Source organism: Clupea harengus, chromosome 21 (genome assembly GCF_900700415.2).
Source record: "Clupea harengus chromosome 21, Ch_v2.0.2, whole genome shotgun sequence".
Lineage (NCBI taxonomy): Eukaryota > Metazoa > Chordata > Actinopteri > Clupeiformes > Clupeidae > Clupea > Clupea harengus.
Window position 1 is genome coordinate 11,404,853 of NC_045172.1, and position 21,248 is coordinate 11,426,100.

Below are 21,248 nucleotides of genomic sequence, written 5' to 3' on the forward strand. Positions count from 1 at the left end.
GATAATCATGTGCATTGCGTGTATGTGCCCGCACTTGTGTGAATATTTGATTAATATGTGTATATGGATGTGTGTTGGTATATGAACAAATGTGCGCACATTTGTGTTATGAGCCAGAACATTTGGTATGCGTACATGTGTGCGTGTGTGTGTGTGTGTGTGTGTGAGTGTGTGTGTGTGTGTGTGTGTGTGTGTGTGTGTGTGTGTGTGTGTGTGTGTGTGTGTCCGAGCTCGTTTGTGCAGCTACGCCGTGCAACACGTTTCTCCTTCTGTCAGCAGTAATGCGTTTCTGGGTCAGCATGACAGAGAGAGCGAGAGAGCGAGTCACGCGGCTTGAGCTTCGACCTCATACTCTTACCTGCCGTCTCGCTGATTGGACACATCCTGTTGGAACACTCGACACATGACTCACAGCTTGCTCAAGTAGGGTGCAATCTGGGTAATGTAGTCCAGGGGCCAATACTGCGGCCACCCACTTGAATGGAAAGCTATAATCAGCAAGGCCAGGCTCTGGACACACAGAGAGAGAGAGAGAGAGAGAGAATTGAGGATCAGAGAAAAGGTGCAGGTCTATAATGGGCTGATCTTCACTGCTGAATTGGCCTAACTGGATCATAATGGGGCCGTGATGGACACACCAAGCAGGAATGTTTAACATACTCTCGGCTTGCTCGGTTGTCATGGGAATCCAACAAAGGAGAAAGTGAGACTGTGAGTGGGTGTGTCCATGGGTGTAAGTGTGCATGTCCTCTTGCTCTTGCAAAGCTAGACTGCTCCATTACAAAAACCGAACATACTGAAATTTAAGATATCGGCTGGCACTATATAAATATGTGGACTACTAATGTGACAACGCATATCTGGGAAATATTTTCTGAAATTAATATTTTGAAAATATACTACCATGTACTGTGGGTCCATGCCTTGGAAAGGGCTTAGCATACTGATTGCTGGATTAAGCTTCTTAGATGCTATTGCTCCTTGAGTACCATCTCACAAGCTGTCACTGAATGGTTGGCCTGTACAGTGTGACTGTAATCTTCCACCCTGCAATAGATGCAACACTGGATGCTCAACTGCTGTCTCCTAGGTTGAGATCTTAGATCTATGGAGGCAAAAGCTCAGATGTTATTCGTCATTTCCTCTCTCTTTTCCTTCTTTTCAAACGGTGGAGTGAAGAGAGAGAGGAAGGATGGATGCATCATTATACATTCTACACATCTTCTTTGATTACGCCCAAGGATGCAGAATGGGACATACCACACACACACATAGGCATACAAATCTCTCACACACAGACAGAGACACACACCCACACCCTTTTACTCTCAACACATGCTCAGACCTACATATGCTCACTGCATAGAAAGTCCCACCTTTCCTTTCCTATTTTACACACACACACACACACACACACACACACACACACACACACACACACACACACACACACACACTCACACTCACACTCACACTCACACACAAACACACACACAGACACACAGACACACAGACACACAGACACACACACACATACACACATACACACATACACACACACAAACACACGCACACACACAAAATAAATGAAAAGAACTCCTTGGCTCAAATTGACAGTATCAGAGAAAAGAAGAGTGAGCTGGCGTACCCCACTCTTGTTCCTCTGACCCCTACCCCAACACACGCACTGAAAATGGAGAAAAAATATATAACTGGAAAGATCATTCCCTTCTTCCTCTGACTTTTGATAGCTTTTCTGTCTTCTGTTTTGTTCTTCTTTTTTTCCCCTCTCCTCACACTCATGCTTCCTGAGAAGTCAGGGGGAGAATTCTAGGCATGATTGCCTGCTGATAATGGGACGAGGTCGGCCCACACCAGATTGTCAGACTCCGAAAGGATGATCCCTGCCTGTTAGATCTGCTAGAGATGTCAGGGGGAGAGAGAAAAAAGGAGAGAAAAAGAGGGAAAGATGAAGAGGAAAGAAAAAGCGATGGAAATAACAACTGAATGGAACAAAGTAGAAGGAAAAAAGAAAGACTGACTGAAAGGAAGAGAAACAGGCAGTGAGAATGATTGGGAGGGAGAGGGGTGTGACTGGATCACTAGATAGAGAGACTGAGAGTGAGAGAGAGAGAGAGAGAGAGAGGGAGAGAGAGAGAGAGAGTGAGTTGGAGGAAGAGGGAGAGAGAATGAGAGGCCGAGTGAGTGAGTGAGCGCGCGAGGCTGAGCGGGCTGAGAGATATCTTGCCATAAAGCTGCAGAGCTGATGATCTCACCTCCTCCACTAATGGTCACGCCTCTCATCCTCTCTCTCTCTCTCTCTCTCACCTCTCCCCCCCCCTTGCTCCCTCCCCCCATCCCTCCTTCTCTCCTCCACTGCAACATTAAAGGCTTGCAGTATTTAGCACCACTCTCTATGGCAGCTCGCAGTTTCTCCAGGGAATACTACCACATCTGTGTCAGAGGGAGGGAGAGAGAGAGAGAGAGACAGAAAGAGAGACAGAGAGAGAGAGAGAGAGAGAGAGAAGCAGAGAGAGAGAGAGACAGAGAGAGAGCGAGAGCGAGAGAGAGGACTGTCCTTTTGATTGTAATTCATTGTAATGATCCCAATCAAATGCAGTCAGACTGTGTTTATTGCATAATAATGGCATGCTGTGAGACTGCGCATATGATCTAACTAATGTCTCCTAGGTTTTGGTTGGCACTGGAGTCTTAAATCAAATTCTGTAAGGTTCTGTACACACATGATTTCATTACGGAGCAATAGTGACAAGATAATGGTGACAAACAACCCTGTGCATTCTGTGCACCTCTCTGAGTCAGGTGTCAGGGTTATAAAAACTGAACAAACACAATAATGTGTTCTATAATGCATTTATAAATGCCTGTAAGAGAGTAGAAAGATGCAACCGATGCAGGGGACAACTCTAAAAACATTTTTTGGGGGAGCCATATTGCAGCAGTAGCTTCGGCGTCCAATGCCATACACGGGTCACAGGTTCAAATCCAGCCTGAGGTCACTTCTCAGGCCCATCCCCCCTATCTATCTCTCACATTCATTTCCTCACTGTCCTATCGAGTAAAGGTTAGAAAAGCCTTTATATTTAAAGCCTTTAAGATTATAAATTGTGTGTTTACAGTATCATTTTTATCTCACTAACTCTATCAAATTATAAGTACGCACCTATTAGTACAGAATATCACCAACTTAACAGGACCCAGTGTCAAGCAGTATTATATGCACAGTGTCCTTCAAGCTTTTTAATCTGGTGGCATGTGACACATTTAGACCTTCACCTCACTTTCCCACTGTTGCTTTTTCAGACCTAGCTGTGTTATCTTGAGCGTATGCTGAAATGAAGTTCCCCAAAATTCCCTCCATCTCCACTTGCGACTCGGTCTGCGTTGTCAAAACGCTCTTAGCTTTGATAGGAGAGGAGCGGTTCGGAGATAAACTCCAGTGGCAGAGTAATTGATTTCAGAGGGAAATGAGATCACAGTGCTGTCTTCCCCCCGTCCTGCTTGCTTTGCTGCATTTTACACGACAACGCACTATAAATATTACAGCAATCTACCGCTCTTCTCAATGTCTTACCTGCTAAATTAGTTTGGCTTGTAGAGTAGAATGATTTTTCTAGACTTTCACGTTTAGCATTTGTTTTCATCTGTGGAAGAGTGCAGATGAAGAAACGAAAGTAGGAACTAATTATCTGACCTATACTTACTCCCCCCCAATCTTTCTTTTCCATCTTTAATTCTAATTAAACCTCTGAAAACACAAGTTTGAAGTATTCTCCCACTGAGATCTGAAGAACTTGGGATGGATGGAGCATCTGTGAAAGGCAAGGCTGCTTGAAAGAGTCAGCTTTGAGATGCTCTGTGAGTTTGCTTTTGGGATATAGAGTGGGGTGGGTTAAGATGAAAATGTGTATCTCAGCGTGAATAGTGTGAGTTATTTTCTCGCCAAAGGAAATGAACATGTCTGAAATAAACTTAAAATCAACCCGAAAAAGGAAAACCCCAGTGAACTTGCTGTAGTGCATTAAGGTCACACATCATATATTACAGTGCCCTTGTTGCACTGTGGTGACTCTTGCAGTCACAGTACATTAACACCTTGTATAGTGTTAGCCTGAACTTAGTAGTACTATAGAATATGGCAACTGTAAAAGAAAGTCTCACCAATTTGACACATTCAAGGGTTCACACGGATCCTCAGAGTCAGCTGTGATTTGAGGCGCCTAGTTCCTCAGCCCCAGCACCACCATCGACAACCCTCACCCTCTCTCTTTCTCCTTCTCCTCTCTCTCTCTCTCCTTGGTTAATGCCACACATGGGATTTGTCTTGACGTGGGGGCACTGGTGCTGGTGGAAAGCCTCTCCTACCCGCCCGCCTCCCTGCCTGCCTTTAGGGGCCGCACCCAGGGGAAGAGCCATCATGCTGACTGGAGCTCTCCAGAGGGACTCGCTCTGCACCAATGTGACTCACAGGCCTGTCTTGGGACAGCCTTCCAAGATGCCCCCTTCATACCCCCATTCCCACCCCTCAACCACCACCAGTCCTCCGGCACGGCGCCCGGCAAAGTCGGACTGTCAGTGGGCCCCTATCGTGCTGTGCCCATAGGACCCCCACCCCCCCCACCCCCAGTGCCCATTCGCCCTTGTCTTATCTTGACACGACATGTGTCTAATGCGTAAGGGAGCTGCAAATGCTGCGAGGCCAATGAAGGGTCCACTATGACGGATCAGTGGGAAGCCATTTTGTGGATTGCCTTCACAGAGATAGCATGAAAGGAAGACCGTGGATATTATTCTTTCCATAGGTTTCTTTATCCATGTATGTTCATCTGTTTTATTGATCTGTGTTGTTATTCCGTTATTTATCCTAATCATATGCAGTTGTTCATATACTGATTGATATATTGATATATTAAATTAACTCATATTTGCCTGTATCAGCTCCGTGACATACCAAATGGATTAGCTGAGCTTATTCAAAGCTTCGGTATTTATGTCCCCATCTCTGGCTGAGACTGGCCTCAGGGCAAAGATGGAGTGCATGTCTGGGCTCGTGCTGAGAACAATCCTCTCTGTGTGCCCCAGTCCCCAGTCTCAGTGTCCCACCACTCACTGGCCAGAAGCCTGGCACTGCTCTCTGGCCGGGTGAGTGGTCTCTGGTTGTGTTAATCGAGTCTGGAGGCTGACGTCATTTGGCAGTTACAGTGGGGATGGTGGTGGGGGAAGGAGGTTGGGGGTGGGATGTTGGGGGTAGGGCTTGGGGCAGAACGGAGCCTGAATCGGGGGTTAAGCTGTATGCAGAGGTCAAGCATTAGCAGAGGGGTCATGGTCATTGCATCTTCAGATCCTTGTTCCTGGAAACAATGGGTTGGCTTATTCTTGGGTGTCTCAGAGTGTGGCTGAGAGAGCACTCGCACACACACACACACACACAGACACACACACACACACAGAAGAGGCGTAAGTGCATCCTCATGTGGTCACACAGAAACACTCACAGAAACAAAACAAGACAAAAACTCAGGAACACACACAAACACACATAGGAGCATATGTATAGAGTGAGACACACACACACATACACACACTTTCACACGCACACACTTACAGCCTGACTGTTGATGATTTCATTCAGCAGTCTGTATGCGCTGAGGTGCTGCGCGATCTGCTAATTGGTGGGCCTGACACGGTCTGATTAGCTCCCACTGCAGGTACAGGGGCCGCAGGCTCTGACATTTGTGACAATCCAGGGGGCTGATCTCTACTGATTTAGCAGCCGAGCAAGGTGTGTGTGTGTGTGTGTGTGTGTGTGTGTGTGTGTGTGTGTGTGTGTGTGTGTGTGTGTGTGTGTGTGTGTGTGTGTGTGTGTGTGTGTGTGTGTGTGTGTGTTTAAAATAGGAAAGGAAAGGTGGGACTTTCTATGCAGTGAGCATACTGTATGTAGGTCTGAGCATGTGTTGAGAGTAAAAGGGTGTGTGTGTGTCTCTGTCTGTGTGTGAGAGATTTGTATGCCTATGTGTGTATGTGGTGTGTCTGTGGTATCTACAGAGTGTGTATAATTCTTTCTTACCACCACCACTCTCAGCAGTGTCATTTTTCTCTCCCTCACGCTCTCTCTTATCACACACACACACACACACACACACAAACACACACACACACACACACACACACACACACACATACACACACACACACACACACACACGTACACACACACACACACACACACACACACACACACACAGAGAGAGAGAGACCTATGTCTCTTTGTCAGACTTTGTCTTTTTGTGGCTGTAGGTGTGATGAGCAGTCGTCAGCATGGAGGAGAGCTGACACACACTCACTATAGGCCCTCCAGCAACACATGACCATCATTCAAGCACTTAAAGCTCAACGCCTCTCTTTCTTTCTCTCTCTCTCTCTCTCTCTCTCTCTCTCTCTCTCTCTCTCTCTCTGTCTCTCTGTCTCTCTGTCTCAGTCTCATTCTGTACGTGTGTGTGTGTGTGTGTGTGTCTGTGTGTGTGTGTGTGTGTGTGTGTGTGTGTGCACATATATTTGTATGTGCATTTCTGTTTTTCTGAGCTTGTGTGCATGCTTGTGTGGGTTTGTGTTTAGTATGCTTTTGTGCTTGACTGCCCTCGCTTGGAGGAAGCTTGCCCTCTAGTGTACAGTAACCAAGCAACTGTTCACCTCTCAGACAATGCAGGGTGTGTTTGTGTGTGTGTGTGTCAGTGCATGTGTAGCAGCGAGACTGAACCACAATGAACTGTGATGCCTGCTCAACATTAATATGGCACAAATCACAACACACACACACACACACACACACACACACACACACCCACACACTCACACACACACGCACGCACACACTGTTTCTACTGTTTCTTTTTCCATTGTTCTGCACATGACAATAAGATCCATCTTTGCATGATACAAGAGTCGCTCTCTTTCCAGTGACAAATACTAGTTAGTCAGAACTTAGTTCTTTTTTTTGCTGCAGAAAGATGTGAAATGAGAGCTTTAACAATGGAATTAGATTGAATTGAATGTCAGAATACTAGTTCATTTTTAAATGTATTTTGTGACTGAATGAAATACATAATTAAAATATGAATTAATTCATTAAAGTGTGAAATAATTACTGCTGTCAATCAATTAAAAAAATCCTGATTAATTGGACAATTTGCTATGATTAATCAAAATGAATCGCTTTTTTTCTTCTTAAGACTGAAACTTCTAATACGGGATATTTTAATGTAAAATCACAAAATTAATGTATAATCAACACATAGGAAGCATATTTCAAATTATAATTCAAATAGAATTGTTTAATAGCATCTTTTTCACAGATTTCAATAATGCCATCAAGACCATAAAAATTGTCTGTCAGCTTGAAAGGCAGATTTGTTATATGCGTAGCACAAAGAGACTTTTGTGTGAAGTGTGAAGGGACTTTTATTTTGAAATGGGGATCGAGATATAGAGGCAGAGAAGAAGAGAGGACTTTTGTGCGATATACCTGCAATCCTAAAATGGGGTGTTGCTAAAAAATGAGTCCAGTGTTGGAAAAGTGAATTCTGAGACAGAGCAATTTGAGACAAGGGTGCGTAAAAATATGACCCAAATATCGTTTCCCTAATTTTGCCGTAAATACATTCCTTAATCTATAATGTATATGCCACCAAATTTGATATGGTAACTTTTCATTTTTAAATTAATGAATCGACATTTGAAGCAAGTATTTCAAATAGTTCATTCATACTTTCAATGTTTATTAATGTACTTTTTATTCTTATTGCATTTACTCCCAAAAGTTCCATACAGTGTGGGCTAGAATGTAGAACACTATTCATTATTAGGTTGTGATTAGGGGAGCATCTCTCTTGATTCTCCTCTTGATTCTGTCTTGTTGTTCTGTCTGTGTGCGTGTGGCTTTCACCACAGCATATTTCACACTCTCTCTCCCTCTCTCTCACTCTTTCACATTTCTCACTCATACACACACACAAACACTCTCACTCTCCCGCTATCTGCCCCCTTGTGACAGACACACACACACACACACACACACACACACACACACACACACACACACACACACACACACACACACACACACACACACACATAAATGTTCTCACTCTCTCACTATCTGCCCCCCTTATGACAGAAACACACAAAGACACACACACACACACACACACACACACACACACACACATACACACACACACATGCACCCACACACACACATATATACATACACACACGCACACACACACACAAATGCTCTCGCTTTCCCACTATCTGCTCCCCTTATGAAAAGACACACACACACACACACACACACACACACACACACACCCACACACACACACACACACACACACACACACACACATACAAACACAAACACATCCACATCCACACACACACACACAGAAATGCTCTCATTCTCTCACTGTCCGCCCCCCTTGTGACTGACACACACACACGGCGTGCTTTGATGGTTTCACAAGGTGACACGGGCTCTTGATAAGCAACGTGGTGATGGCATGGTGACAGGTGGGATCACTTGTGAGTGGGGAGGGGGCCGAGGGTTGGGGTGTGGTGGGGGGATGGGAGGTCATGGTGCATGGCCGTGTAACGCGACACAAGCACGGAAAGTAGGACAGGGCGCCACGGTGACAACGAGTCATAGCGACAAGGTGTTATGGTGACCAAAGCTCTGAGCCAAGAATGAGCCAATCAGGGCTCCGAAGCACAAAAAAACAAGGAAACAGGAAATCAATCAATAAATCAACAACAACTGTAATCATACAACTATTATGGCAGTCAATCAATACATGCAGAAATGGATGAATAGATACAAAATTATTTATGCATGGTTCAGAGGACACTGACATTTACTGAGCCATCTTTCTCCAGACAGAATACCTGGTTTAACAGCAGTTAAATCGTTTCCCCCCCCTTTTTTTTTATACCGTCGGTACTATAACAATGCAGTCTTTTATTATGTGATATTAGTAGTTGTTATCAGGATCCCTTTTTTCATTTTGGCTGACAAGTATGAAGATTTGTTAGGGATATTAGGGATGGCGATATTCAATTCCAGGAGAAATGGTCCGTCCCACCATGCGTTATGCCTATGCCATATTCTAAATGTCCTCCAGAGAGTTTGTCATCTAAAATGTCAGATCACTTGTTATTTTTTAATCCAAATGTATTAGTGGAGAGTATGTAAAGAGAGATGAGTTATGAAATAGACATCTATATTTGGACCTATTTTGTAAAACACAAACGTAGACAATACATTTAACTTGATATAGGTTAATCCATTGACCCTATAGGTTACTCTATTGACCATATAGGTTACTCCACTGACCCTATAGGTTACTCTATTGACACACTTATGAACGTATTCCATGACTCCCCCCAGATCTTTGAGTTGAAATAAGCAGCAAACTCCGGCAGAAGTGACCTCTGAGATTAAAAAGGAAGGATTTGCTTGATCTGCTTTTTCCCTTCTTTTGGAGGAGGAAGGCTTTCTCGAAGTGGTGCTTATCCTCTCTGTAGTCGAGTTTGTTGATTTGTTATTTTCTTCTGACAAACTGGATAAATAACGATTTAGCCGAGTCCCTTCGAATTAGAATTAGTGGTTTTATTTGACAGGGCACTTTGGACTGGAGCCTTTGAATCTAATGGTGGGCTAATAATCCCGATGATCGACTCTGAGCTAAAGTCACTGGCCTGTCAAGCATTTTCTATGCCGAGCGCAGAAGTTTCGCTTTGCCATCCTCGGCCTTGAAGTAAATATGAAGCATAACAAACACGCACTGAGGGGATCTGTTGATGTTGATGTACAAAACCTCGGAGCTGAGTAAAGAGCGTTTTCTTCCTTAAAGCAAAATCCTGTGCATCACAGTGCACAGTGCTAACAGCTACTACTAACCAGTGCAAAAGACATGCACTTACATATTCTGATTATAAAGAACATGAGGACATCTGTTCCTCTTTTCACTCTGCATTGGTTGTAGAGTAGACGAGTCTAATTCAGATGTTACATCACAACACAAGCTGTGAGTTAACACTATGTGGATTCGTTTAAAAGTCAATGCTTTGAGTCAGGTCTTTTCCAGCTATATTGATTCATATCAGAGTGCACCCAGAGCTTTCTATGATTTCTGCTCTAAGTTGTTTTTTGCTATTAAGTCCACATCCCGTTCAAGCTCACTGTTTTATATTGATATTCGATCAAAAGCTTAGCTCAGTTGAACTGTTGTATGTTTTTGTGTTGTACAATTTTTTGTTTGATTTTGTCTATACTGTCCTACAAGCTTCTTTTCTTTCCTATTCCTCTCTCTTATGCTTCAGCCTTTCACATGCTACCACAAAATTGACTTCTCCTACAATTAGAAGCAAACACTAGGCATGAAACATGGCGACTTTCAATCAGGCACGGTATGGGCCAGCCCTGAGAGCGATGGAACCCCTACCCGGCCTTGGAACGGGTGATGGATCATCTCGGCCAGCTTTCCTCTGAGCTGGCGCTGTTTGCGGGGGTGCGCGCAGCGCGGCAATCTGCATACTAATGGAGCCACTATCTGCGTCAGAGGAATAGAAATTCGTGAATTAACCCAAATACCCAGGCCGGACGCAGGGCCTCCGCTGGGCCTGGCTAATTTGGTTAGGATGGGATGACTGTGGGTCATCTAGCGCAATCAATCACGTGGAGAGCCTGAAATTATATCATTAGCGAGGGAATGGGCGAGCAGAGGAGGGGAGAGAGAGAGGTGAGGAATGTATTGATCAAAATTAGTATCGGTTTTAGCGTCCGCACCCCTGCTTTTAATTTCATCTCCGCCTTAATTTCCAGACTTCTCTGAAACTGTCAATTTCGGTTTGAATAATGTATACTGTACGTGTCTTGACGTTGCTGCACATTCAAATAAGACTTTGCCCGGAACGACACAGTTCAAATAGAGAGTTATTTCTAAGCGCATAGTAACAGTGCATTTACTTTAGACTTTATTTTAGATAAAAATGTTATGCAGTGAAGAGGCTATCTTAACAACCTTATTGTAACAAGCTTATTATCTTTGTTTGTTTGAGACAGCAGACTCACTATAGCAGTAGATAGCACCGAGCTGCACTCCTGAATACAGTTTTCTAGTAAATCCTTGTTTATTGGGCCTCTTCACCTTAGCATTCAGTTCAAACTGGGAAAATAGTTGTGATTTTTGTGTGTTTCTAAAAATCTTTGAGTCTCTGTTGCTGTCCAAATAAATGTTCGGCGACATTGAAAATCACATTCAATGAAAATCCAGGTTGAAATCACCTCCCACATTCATGTTCAGTGGGATCTAAAAGCATTATGTTTTCAAAATCGTTCTCCATTGTGTTTTTACCTTGGCATCCAAGGACACATGCCCAGGAATGGAGAATGTGCAGATCTGCCTATTAGTGGACAGTGTACATCATTGTTCCCAAGACAAAAAAAGACACTACACCACACTAAAACGAAGTACATTATACTGTACTGTCTGTTTTTGTCTTGGGAACAATGACTTCATGGGGGATAATAGTCTCAGGTCTGTGTGAAGGGTGTTTCTGGAGGCTTGTGTGGACATGCTCTGTAAGGCTTTCTAAGACCCAGTGCTGACAGAAACAGGGGAATGTGGGGATATGATTCCCCTACACACTTCTATAACATTTCACTCTTTCATTCTCTCATTTTCTCTGTATCCCTCATTCTCTCTCTGCCTTTCTCTCTCTCTTTCTCTCCCCTTCTCTGTCCCTTTATCTCCCACCCTCTCCCTTTCCTTTTACACCGCTCTGCATAGCTTTCACTATCTCACTCTCTCCTTCCCCCTCTCTATCTCCCTCCCTCCCTCCCACCTCCCTATGTGCCATCTCATTTGTGAAATTCATTTTCCTGTCAGCGAGGCTCAGTCTCTAATTCATCCCCTATGATTCTTCATGTCAGGACCATAATGCCCTTCTCTGCGCGGCATCTCACAGGCCCATTATCTGGACTGATAGGGACAGACTCTGACTCGTAGTGCTTGGCCTGGGCCCTTTCTGTGTGTGTGTGTGTGTGTGTGTGTGTGTGTGTGTGTGTGTGTGTGTGTGTGTGTGTGTGTGTGTGTGTGTGTGTGTGTGTGTGTGTGTGTGTGTGTGTGTGTGTGTGTGTGTGAAAGAGGGGGGGTTGCTGTGGGGGACAGGCACAATAATCAACTGATCCAAAGGGTCCCATCCCAATCAGGACATGGAGATCATCCCTGATGGTTTCAGTGTCCCTCTGTGTGTGATAAGGGAGCCTGGGCTCAATGGGGGCAGAGGCTGCGTGTTCTTGTTAAATGACAGAAAGATGGAGCAGCTGCATCCATTGGCACCATTCAGTGCCTTTAATAAGGCCAAGGGCCTGCAAGAGCTTGTCAAAGCCCCGGGTGAACAAAAAGAAAGAAAAAAATAGCAAGACATGCTCATGCAACAAAATGGCCCCCAGTTTCTCTGTCACGACATGATCATAAGCACATTAAATTGGGTGGTTATAAAAAGGCGAAGTAATGGAGGGAGACAGCCGCTGAGGACGACACACTGCCTCATCTGGCTTTGCTGACGTCACTGTCAGGAATACAACGCTGATGTTTATTGACACTATGAAATGATTGATCTATCATGTCTGATACCATAGATTAAGTTATTAATTTAAACACACATATGCCCATATATACACATATGGCTACAACCCACCCTGGGTGGATGGATACGTCAATAGGCCGTTATACCTTGCTTTGAGTTTAGTATTGATAAAGAAAGAGATCATATCAAGCACTGCCTTGTGGGATATTGAAGGACCAAATGAAGCATGTTATCAGTGGTGCAGAGGTTGTATGAAAATCAAATGAACTGGCGAACTGTAATAGTATAACTAAAAAACTATAACTCCCCTGCTTTGTATATACTTTCAATTCTACTTAAATAGTTCCTATAGATACTGTGGTTCAAATGCGATTAACTCAACTTCAAGTGAATTGAGGTCAGTCGACGAGCAACGCTGTCTTATTGAAAAAATAAACAGCTTAGTTCATTTTTGTATTAAATCCTACATTGTGTAAATGTTTATTGAGTATCTACTCAACTGAGTACCGTCATATGATGATTGTCTCTTATCCTTAGCTAGGTTTAAAAAATGTATGATAAAAGCATGGTAGGAGAGTTTTAAAGATGGCTTTCACCTTTCAGATAATCATCAATACCTCATATACCCATTCCTTAAAGTGAGGCCTTTTTTGTAGCTTATTTGCAGTGTGCTGCTAACTACAGGACAAGAAGACCACAACCTGATGAATTTTTAAACACTCAAGGGTGTACTGGAAGGTCAAAATGGAATCAGTCAATAGTGGTAGCCATCCAAAAAATATTGTATTACTTGTGGCACCCGATAATAAACAGTGACATCTGACATTTTGTTAAACCTTGGACATTCAGAATGCAGACATGAATGCACTCATAAAGTGTTATTATGTTAGTATGGTATAAGCCATACACAACTACTAAAAACTGAAAGCTTGAATGGGGTCACATATGGCTCCATAAAGACCATTTGGTGACAAAACAGCATTCGATATAAGGCAAAGATGGCTTTATTATGCATTCTCATACTTCAAGCTCTAAGGGCTTATACTATAACATTGTAAAGCTTGTTTGTTTGGGTGCAGTCATTACTATGTAAATCATTATGAGGCGTTATACATACTTTATAAGCCTTTATGAATGTGTTTATAAGGCTTTATAGATACTGGGTTTAAGTTACCAGATATTCGCTGAACCACTTTGTGCAGCCTTTCTCCATATTAAGCTTATCACTGATAGCATTTTGGAAGATTCATAGTCACATCTCTCTCTCTCTCTCTCTCTCTCTCTCTCTCTTTCTCTCTCTCTCTCTTTCTCTCTCTCTCTCTTCTCTCACCATCAACATCCTCTATCCCCCTCTCTTCAAGCTTCAAACAGAAAACTCAGTCAGTCATCATTATTGCTGGGAAACGAGTAAATGAATAAACAAGCAGTACGCCTTTTCCAGTTCAGAAAAGGGACTGCATACGCAGTAATGGGAGACACAGATAATCCCAAACCATGTTTAAATTGTAAATGCAATCCACTTGTTTTCCTGGAAGAAAAGAAAATGTCTATCTCTCTCTTCTTTGCACCTAGTATGGATGTGTCTTATCTCTGTTCATTTCTTTCTGTCTGTCGTTCTGTCTCCTGCATGTCTGCTGGTATGTTTGTCTGTCTCTTTAGCTGGCTAACTGTTTTTTTTTCCCTTTGGTTTTTCCTTTCTTTCCTTTATCTCTCTGTCATATGCTTGCCGTTTAAATAGACTGCCACGCATTTTTACACACAAATGTCTTAAATAATGAGGGGTTAAGTTCACATGTAAGTCCACAGTGTGTACACAGGCAGTTGAAAGAGATGAGCCAGTAGACCAGAACAAGGCCTTCCTCTGTGTGTTCAGTCTCCTCCCTTATAGAATTGGCTATTTTAACATAAAGCAAGCACAGTGCCGTCTCTCTGGGGATAAACCTGGAGTTGCTGTGAAGTCTTGGAAGACTAGACCCAGAAGAGTCTAATGCTCTTTTGCCCCTAAAGAACCTCAGTTGTAGCAAGAAACAAGGTTGTCATAAGTAAGCGGTGGTGGTGGGGAGGGGGGAGGGCGGAGGGCGGACAGTACATCACGAAAAAAGCTTTTTTCTTCCTGGCCTCTTCCCTTAACAAGAATGAAAAAACAAACAATCCGGCAGTTTTCCTTTGTTTTCTTGGGACATAAATTAACACCTGCTCGCTGATGCTTGACATGAATTAAACATGCCCCTGTTTTTAATGGAGTCATGTGGAGCTCCACGCAATTATCTCTCTGCTCGAGCAAACGCAAGAGAAATGTCTTGCTGGATGTTGAATGGGCCAAATGAGCATGCGTAAAGCACAGAGCACCTCTCACAGATTTCCTCCAGGAATCCCTCTCCCCCTTTTACAGAAGAAGGCATGTGTTTTGCTACAAAATGGCTGAAAATTCTCACTAGTGACATATGTAACATAGGGGTTAAAGATGCAGTCCGCAATTCTGGCGAAGTTCGAAGAGCTCAACAGCCAATTAAATTATATCCCTCCTTTCCAACGTGTTGATTGGTTTATGGCTCGGTCGTTTCCCATTTATGGTGCCAGGGTTTCCCATTTTGAGCACACACACTTAACGGAGAGCTAGAGGAAAGTGAGGAGCAATTCACTGAATTTGAAAAAAACTATTTCATTTCAATGGCAGACATGTTGAGAAACACACCATCATCAATATTCATGGATATTCTGTAGTTTGTAATTGAGGTGTTGATATAGAGTGAGGTTTATTTACAACCACAAGACAAAATTGTTATGAATTATAATATCTTTATTTCTATGTTGCTCTTCCTAGATGGACCCCTTGGACCACGCGGACTTGTGGAAGCCACAGAGATGTGCACCCAGGAGTGCCTGGTCCTCGGCCACTCTGACAACTGCTGGATGCCCCCGAGCCTTGGCTCCTACCAGTCACCCAAGTCCCCCGTCTCCACCTTTGCCCACGAGAAGGACTGGTCCAAAGACAAGCTGCTCAATGGCCACACCTTGACCCGCAGCTGGAAAAAAGAGGGCGGCCGGGACCAGTTCGGCGAGCGCAAGCAGTTCGGCAGCTCGGAGGGACACTTCAACGGCAGCGGACACATGGCGGACATCCCACTGGCCAGCCTGAAGTCCTACCAGCCCTCCTGTGGCCCTGACAGCCCTAAGGAACAGCAACTATAAGGGCGGACCTCGACTCTCGTCAGCTGTCTCGCCTGTGTTGATCTGTAACGTTGTTTTTTTTCTTTTGCATTTTTGGGGTTCTTGATCATTCTTTTCGTACATTTTTTCCCGTGTCTGTCTTGATTTTTCCTACTTTTACTTCAGATGGACGCTACCCGCTCTGTGATAGTCGCGTGTGTGGAATTTTAGACCGCTAAGTTAGAATCGTGCTTGCGCCGGAAAGTATACTATGCGACTTCTTCTTCGATGGTAACACTGACGTTTCCCCTCTTGGGTTTGTATTTTTCGCATCTCAGTGATTCCTCTCTGTGGAACTCAAGTGATTCGCTGCAACATTTAAACTCACAAGTATATCGGTACCTTGTGTGTACCTCACCATGAACATCGATGGGAAGGCTCTACAGTAAAAATCATGACAAACTGAAGATGGGATATTCATATATTAAACAGTTTAAAACATATATGGCTGACCAATATATACAAATATTGTGATGTGGTTGTTCTTGAGCTGTTTTGAGGACTATATTAATCTACACTGTCAAAGAAAATTGGAATTACAATTACGAGAGCATTGTACTAATTACACTGTTAGTGGACACTTGTTTAGTCTGTCATTGTTGCTGTGTTTGTAAATAGGACTTAATACTAACCAGTTTTATGTACTTGTAATATCCACATGGAATAGACCATTGCTGTCGTCAATTATTTATCATTTTGTTTTGGTTTTTTTATTACCTTGTTTGGTTAAAATCTATTGAGTTTCCTATTGGTGTCAACAAGCCAGAAGAGACTGCGTGGTTAAACTGTTTTTATTTTCTTGACAGAAAAAAAAAACTAAAAGAAATATTGTGAATGAAGAACACAAATTATGAATCATTAAATTGCACAATACTGTCCGAATCTGCATACTGTCAATTATGGCAACGAACCTGGCAAACTTATTTTTTCAAACGATTTTGTATTATTGATGTATAAGCTCGATTTTACATACGACAAGTGAAAAGCCTGATGTCTTTTCCTCTAAACAACAAAAAAGGCTAAATGATGTAACAGTTCAACAGCAATATATTTGTAAATGGCGAAATATTTTATTTTATTTAAAAAAAAAATCACTATTGTAAGGGTTAAATCAGTCATGTCATTGAAGTAAAATTAGTGTTCGCAAACCTCCGAATTAGACATTTTTAATCATAAATGTCCATTCTGTTCATTCTATTACGTGAGGATGAGTTGGTATATACACAAGATCTCATGTTCTGTGCCTTCATGATGAGATTCCAAGCATTGCACTGATCACAAAACCTTCTGTGGTGGCTTCCAATGCCATTTGCAGTGAATGTTTGGCAGAAACCAACACATTGTCTCACCAGGAAAACACAAAAGAAGAAAACCATCAAATTGAAAAAAAAAAACCATCCATGACTGAAATACCTGACGCACTCTCTCTCTCACACACACACACACACACACATGGTCAAAAAAGCATGTGAATAAAATAAGTCAAGCATTTGTGGGTAGGAGGGAGGGATGGAAAAAGGGGGATTGGGAGTTCTGTATTTTCCTCCATGTGATTTTAGTTTTTCTGTTTCTTTCTCTTTTTTTTTCTTTCTTTCCAACCCTTCGTAAGGCATGACAGCCAACTAAAAAACACAAGAAGCATGCTTAAAAAGAAAAAGCTTTAAATTGATTCCTTATTTTTTTATTAAGATTGACATTCTTGCCCTTTCGATTTGTGTTTCTGTTGAAGAGGTTTTAATTAGTCCACGAAGAGAGACTTCATTTTGTACAGCACCTCCACGTTTTATGTCACAGCATAAGGAGGAGAAAAAAAACATTTAAGTGGGATGAAGTGAGTTGCTTAACTGCAGTATGTTTGTCAGTTGTGAGGGTGTTTGACATCATAGATATTTAAACAGTTAATCCTTGTTACTGCTCTACAGGTATCCAGCTATTGCAATAAATGTTTTAAATATTTCTATGCTTGGTCTGTGTATTCTATTGAACCATATATAGACACATATTTTCACCACACCACCTATTTTGGAAATTTAAGCTCATCTGAACTGTTTTGCGTATTTACTGGGTTCATATATTATATATATTTCTTCAAATATGGTCATCAAGCAGATACTTTCACACAGAGACTTACATAACAGTGCAGATATACAGCACATTCTCAACAGTATGTGCACAAACTGGGCAACAAACCCTATGACCTTGGGGTTGGTAATACACTGCTTTACCAGTTGAGTTGCCAAGACTCAAGGTACTTTTATTGCATTGACATTGTATTAACTTTCATCAGTTATGTTTCTCATCATTATTTCATTTCTGGAGATTTTGTGTATTTTCTCCATCCCATCCCTCCCTCCTTCCGCCCACTAAATGAGTCTGCCCTGTGTGCAACACATTGTGCCCAACCTGGCCAAACTTCTCACACATTTGCGCTCTCTCTTCTCGACTGCCATGGCTGCCACCGGCATGTTTGTTTGCTTTTTTTTGTTGTTGTTGTTGTTTTTCTTTTGAGCGGCATGGTGCCCACTCTGTCAGCAGCCGTGTGTTTACCCAGCCCCCGCGCCTGAGCCTTGGCACGACGACGAAAACCGCTCGGAGGTTCATTTGCATGGCACCAGTACCCAGTACCCGACGAGAGGCCAAGAACACGGTCTAGCCGCTGAAATAATTATATTTCCTTACCATTCATTTCATTTTTTCCATTCGTCTCGTCCATTTTACCCTGCTTTTCCTCCCCCCCCCCCACTCTGTTTATGTGTTTATCTGGGCCTCCCCAATGGCCCTGCTTGGTGTCTTATTCGCCACGCTAGCTATCAACTTGGGCAAGAATAGCTTCAGAAAAGCTTCAAAGCTAATTGGCTTGGAAGTGTGAGGGGAAGGAAATTAGTGTCACCCCACAACAAGTGAAAGTAAGTTCCCAGTCGCATTTCTTTTCACATGGCTGGGGATTTTATTTGGAGGTGCGCCGCTCCTCTGAGCTTCAGCGGAAATTAAGTTTCCGCAGAAGTTCTGTGGCTTAAATACAATTCTACATTTGTATGCTCTCCCTCTCTCTTTCTCTCTTTCTCTCTTTCTCTCTCTCTCTCTATCTCTCGCTCTCTCTCTCTCTCTTTCTCTCTTTATCTCCATTGGGCACATGCATGATTCCGACTTTCCTAATGTAATAAAATGACCTGTTTTAACCTGGTATGAATTTAATCAGTGTCACTGGATGCTCCTGTCAGACATTAACAGAGACATTACACAGGGCTCTACTCTGACCTCCATGCTAATTGGAAAACATGGTTGTGTCCAGTAGTCCCTATAACAGTCCCTCATGTGTTTCAGCACCCTGGACAGCAACCCAGAGACTCCTGCTATAGTTACACATACAGTACATGCTTGCTACACCATCAGTTGTACTGCTTTTCTATTAACAGAATTTCACAGCTATTCAAATAGCTGTTAAATATCTTCATCATAAAGTTTATGTTTGCAGATTTGAGCATAACATCGAAGTGCAACACTTTAGTTTTTTTTTTGCTGTCTACACTGTGTTTAGAAGTGTAGACTGCTCTCGTCTGGCAGTTTGGATTCTAAGGCAGTAAACCTGCCAGATAATTTACAGCAAATTAATTTCATAAGCTTGGAGAATAAACAGATTTCTCAAATGAAGCACTTGTTCACAGCAAGTGAAGTGCTTGTGTGTTTCGGAGAAGTTTGTGTGTGTGTGTGTGTGTGTGTGTGTGTGTGTGTGTGTGTGTGTGTGTGTGCGTGTGTGTGTGTGTGTGTGTGTGTGTGTGTGCGTGCCTGTGTATGTGTGTCTGAGTGTCTTTTTACGAGATTCTGATCTAATTTTGCCGGGTTATTCAGAGCCTCCCACCACCGCTCTGGACCCCTGGGCCCCATGACTGGGGGAAGCTCTGCCAAAAGAGTCCAGTAATGGCCAAATCAATTGGCCTGGCCCACGGATGTTTTTACGCACTAATCTTTTGATGAGGGGCATAAATATTATATCTGGCAGCCAACGCGGCCAAATATATATTCAAATATAAATTAGTCAAGGAGGCTTCGATGATGTCTGCACTTAAGCGCAACCTGAATGAATCTTTCATACCTTGTCTTTCTCTTTTACAGTTACCCATCAGTTTTATGACCATGAGGCACCAGTAAGCCCGTTCATTTTTTAGCTATTCTCTATTTTCATTTTCACTCTCGACATTTCATTGATACCGCTGTCTCTGCGAGGGAACATTTAGGTCAGGGGCTGTTTAGTTTCTCTTTAATTTGGTGTCGGGAGACATCGCTGTCCGGTTGTGTTTGGTATCTTTTTTTTTCTCACCTTAAAGTGTCTCTACACCAGTGTGTCTGTGCACTCATCCACCGGTGTGAATTTAATTGGGAAGATCATGGTCCTGAAAAGCTTGAGAAGCATCCGGAGAGATAATTGCTCCCTCCCAGTGAAAGTCAAACAGACTGAATCACACAGAGCAAATGACGACACTAATTGTGTTAGGAATACGCACCCAGGTTGGCATGAACTGATCTCTTGGGGGGAAATGGGATCTCAAAGGGTAACAGATATCAGATTTTTGGAGTCTGTGACAGTTATGACTCACCTGTGCCAATTCAGCCCCTGTCAATTATGAGATGCCTACAGCAAAGACTTACAAGCCTAAGGGTGCTGAAGAACTGGGCATAAAGCTCAGATTCTTTTAATCTGCGTATATTAACCAGCTCTTAAAGTATCATTCATACCCCTTTTTAATGTTAATAGTCACAGGGCCCTTAAAAGAGGAAGGGAAAGTAAAAGTGTGTGGGTGAGTAAACAGGGAAAGATGGACCAAGAGAGAAACAAACACACCATCAAGCTGATCAGATAACATAAATGTATCACCATGCTGTCTTGCACCGCTGATGCGTCATAATCGACAACTCGAAGCTCCTCCAAACATGAGAGATACACACACTCACCTCCCAGACAGGCGAGATGGGGAGGATGGGGGGAGGGGGGGGGATTAAGCAGGTGACAGATTATCCAACCATATCCACCGCCCGTCAAGGTCCCTTTATGTGTCCCAGGCCAGAACCGGTTCACAGCCCTGGCTACACCTCCTCAAAGGCCCGGCTGGAGTAATCCTGTTGAAGAGAGGGAAGAGAAACTGGATCTTATCGGACTGGTCTGCGAACTCCCATCTTAAATAAATAGCTGCCATGAGAGCAGAGGGACTGCACTCACTACTACCACGGCCCTTTTGTGAGACTTTTGTGGATTTTGGCAGCAGTATAGTAATAGAGGAAGAAGCAACAGTAACAACAGTAATAGGAGGCAGTTTAGTATTTGCAGCAGATGTGGTGGGAAAGGAACATGTCGGACCGTGTCAAATGCTGGT

At 43.1% G+C, this 21,248-nt stretch overlaps 1 protein-coding gene across 2 annotated transcripts in view; it reads left to right on the forward strand.

Annotated features, from left to right (window-relative positions):
• The window catches only part of LOC105911794 (protocadherin-9), a 223,604-nt gene extending 205,769 nt beyond the window's left edge, over nt 1-17,835 (forward strand). For both annotated transcript variants that reach the window (XM_031558220.1, XM_031558221.1), the window contains exon 5: nt 15,494-17,835. In XM_031558220.1, coding sequence (XP_031414080.1) covers nt 15,494-15,861 — 368 coding nt within the window. In that variant the 3' untranslated portion in view covers nt 15,862-17,835. The remainder of the gene's footprint in view (nt 1-15,493) is intronic.
• The last annotated feature ends 3,413 nt before the right edge of the window (nt 17,836-21,248 follow it).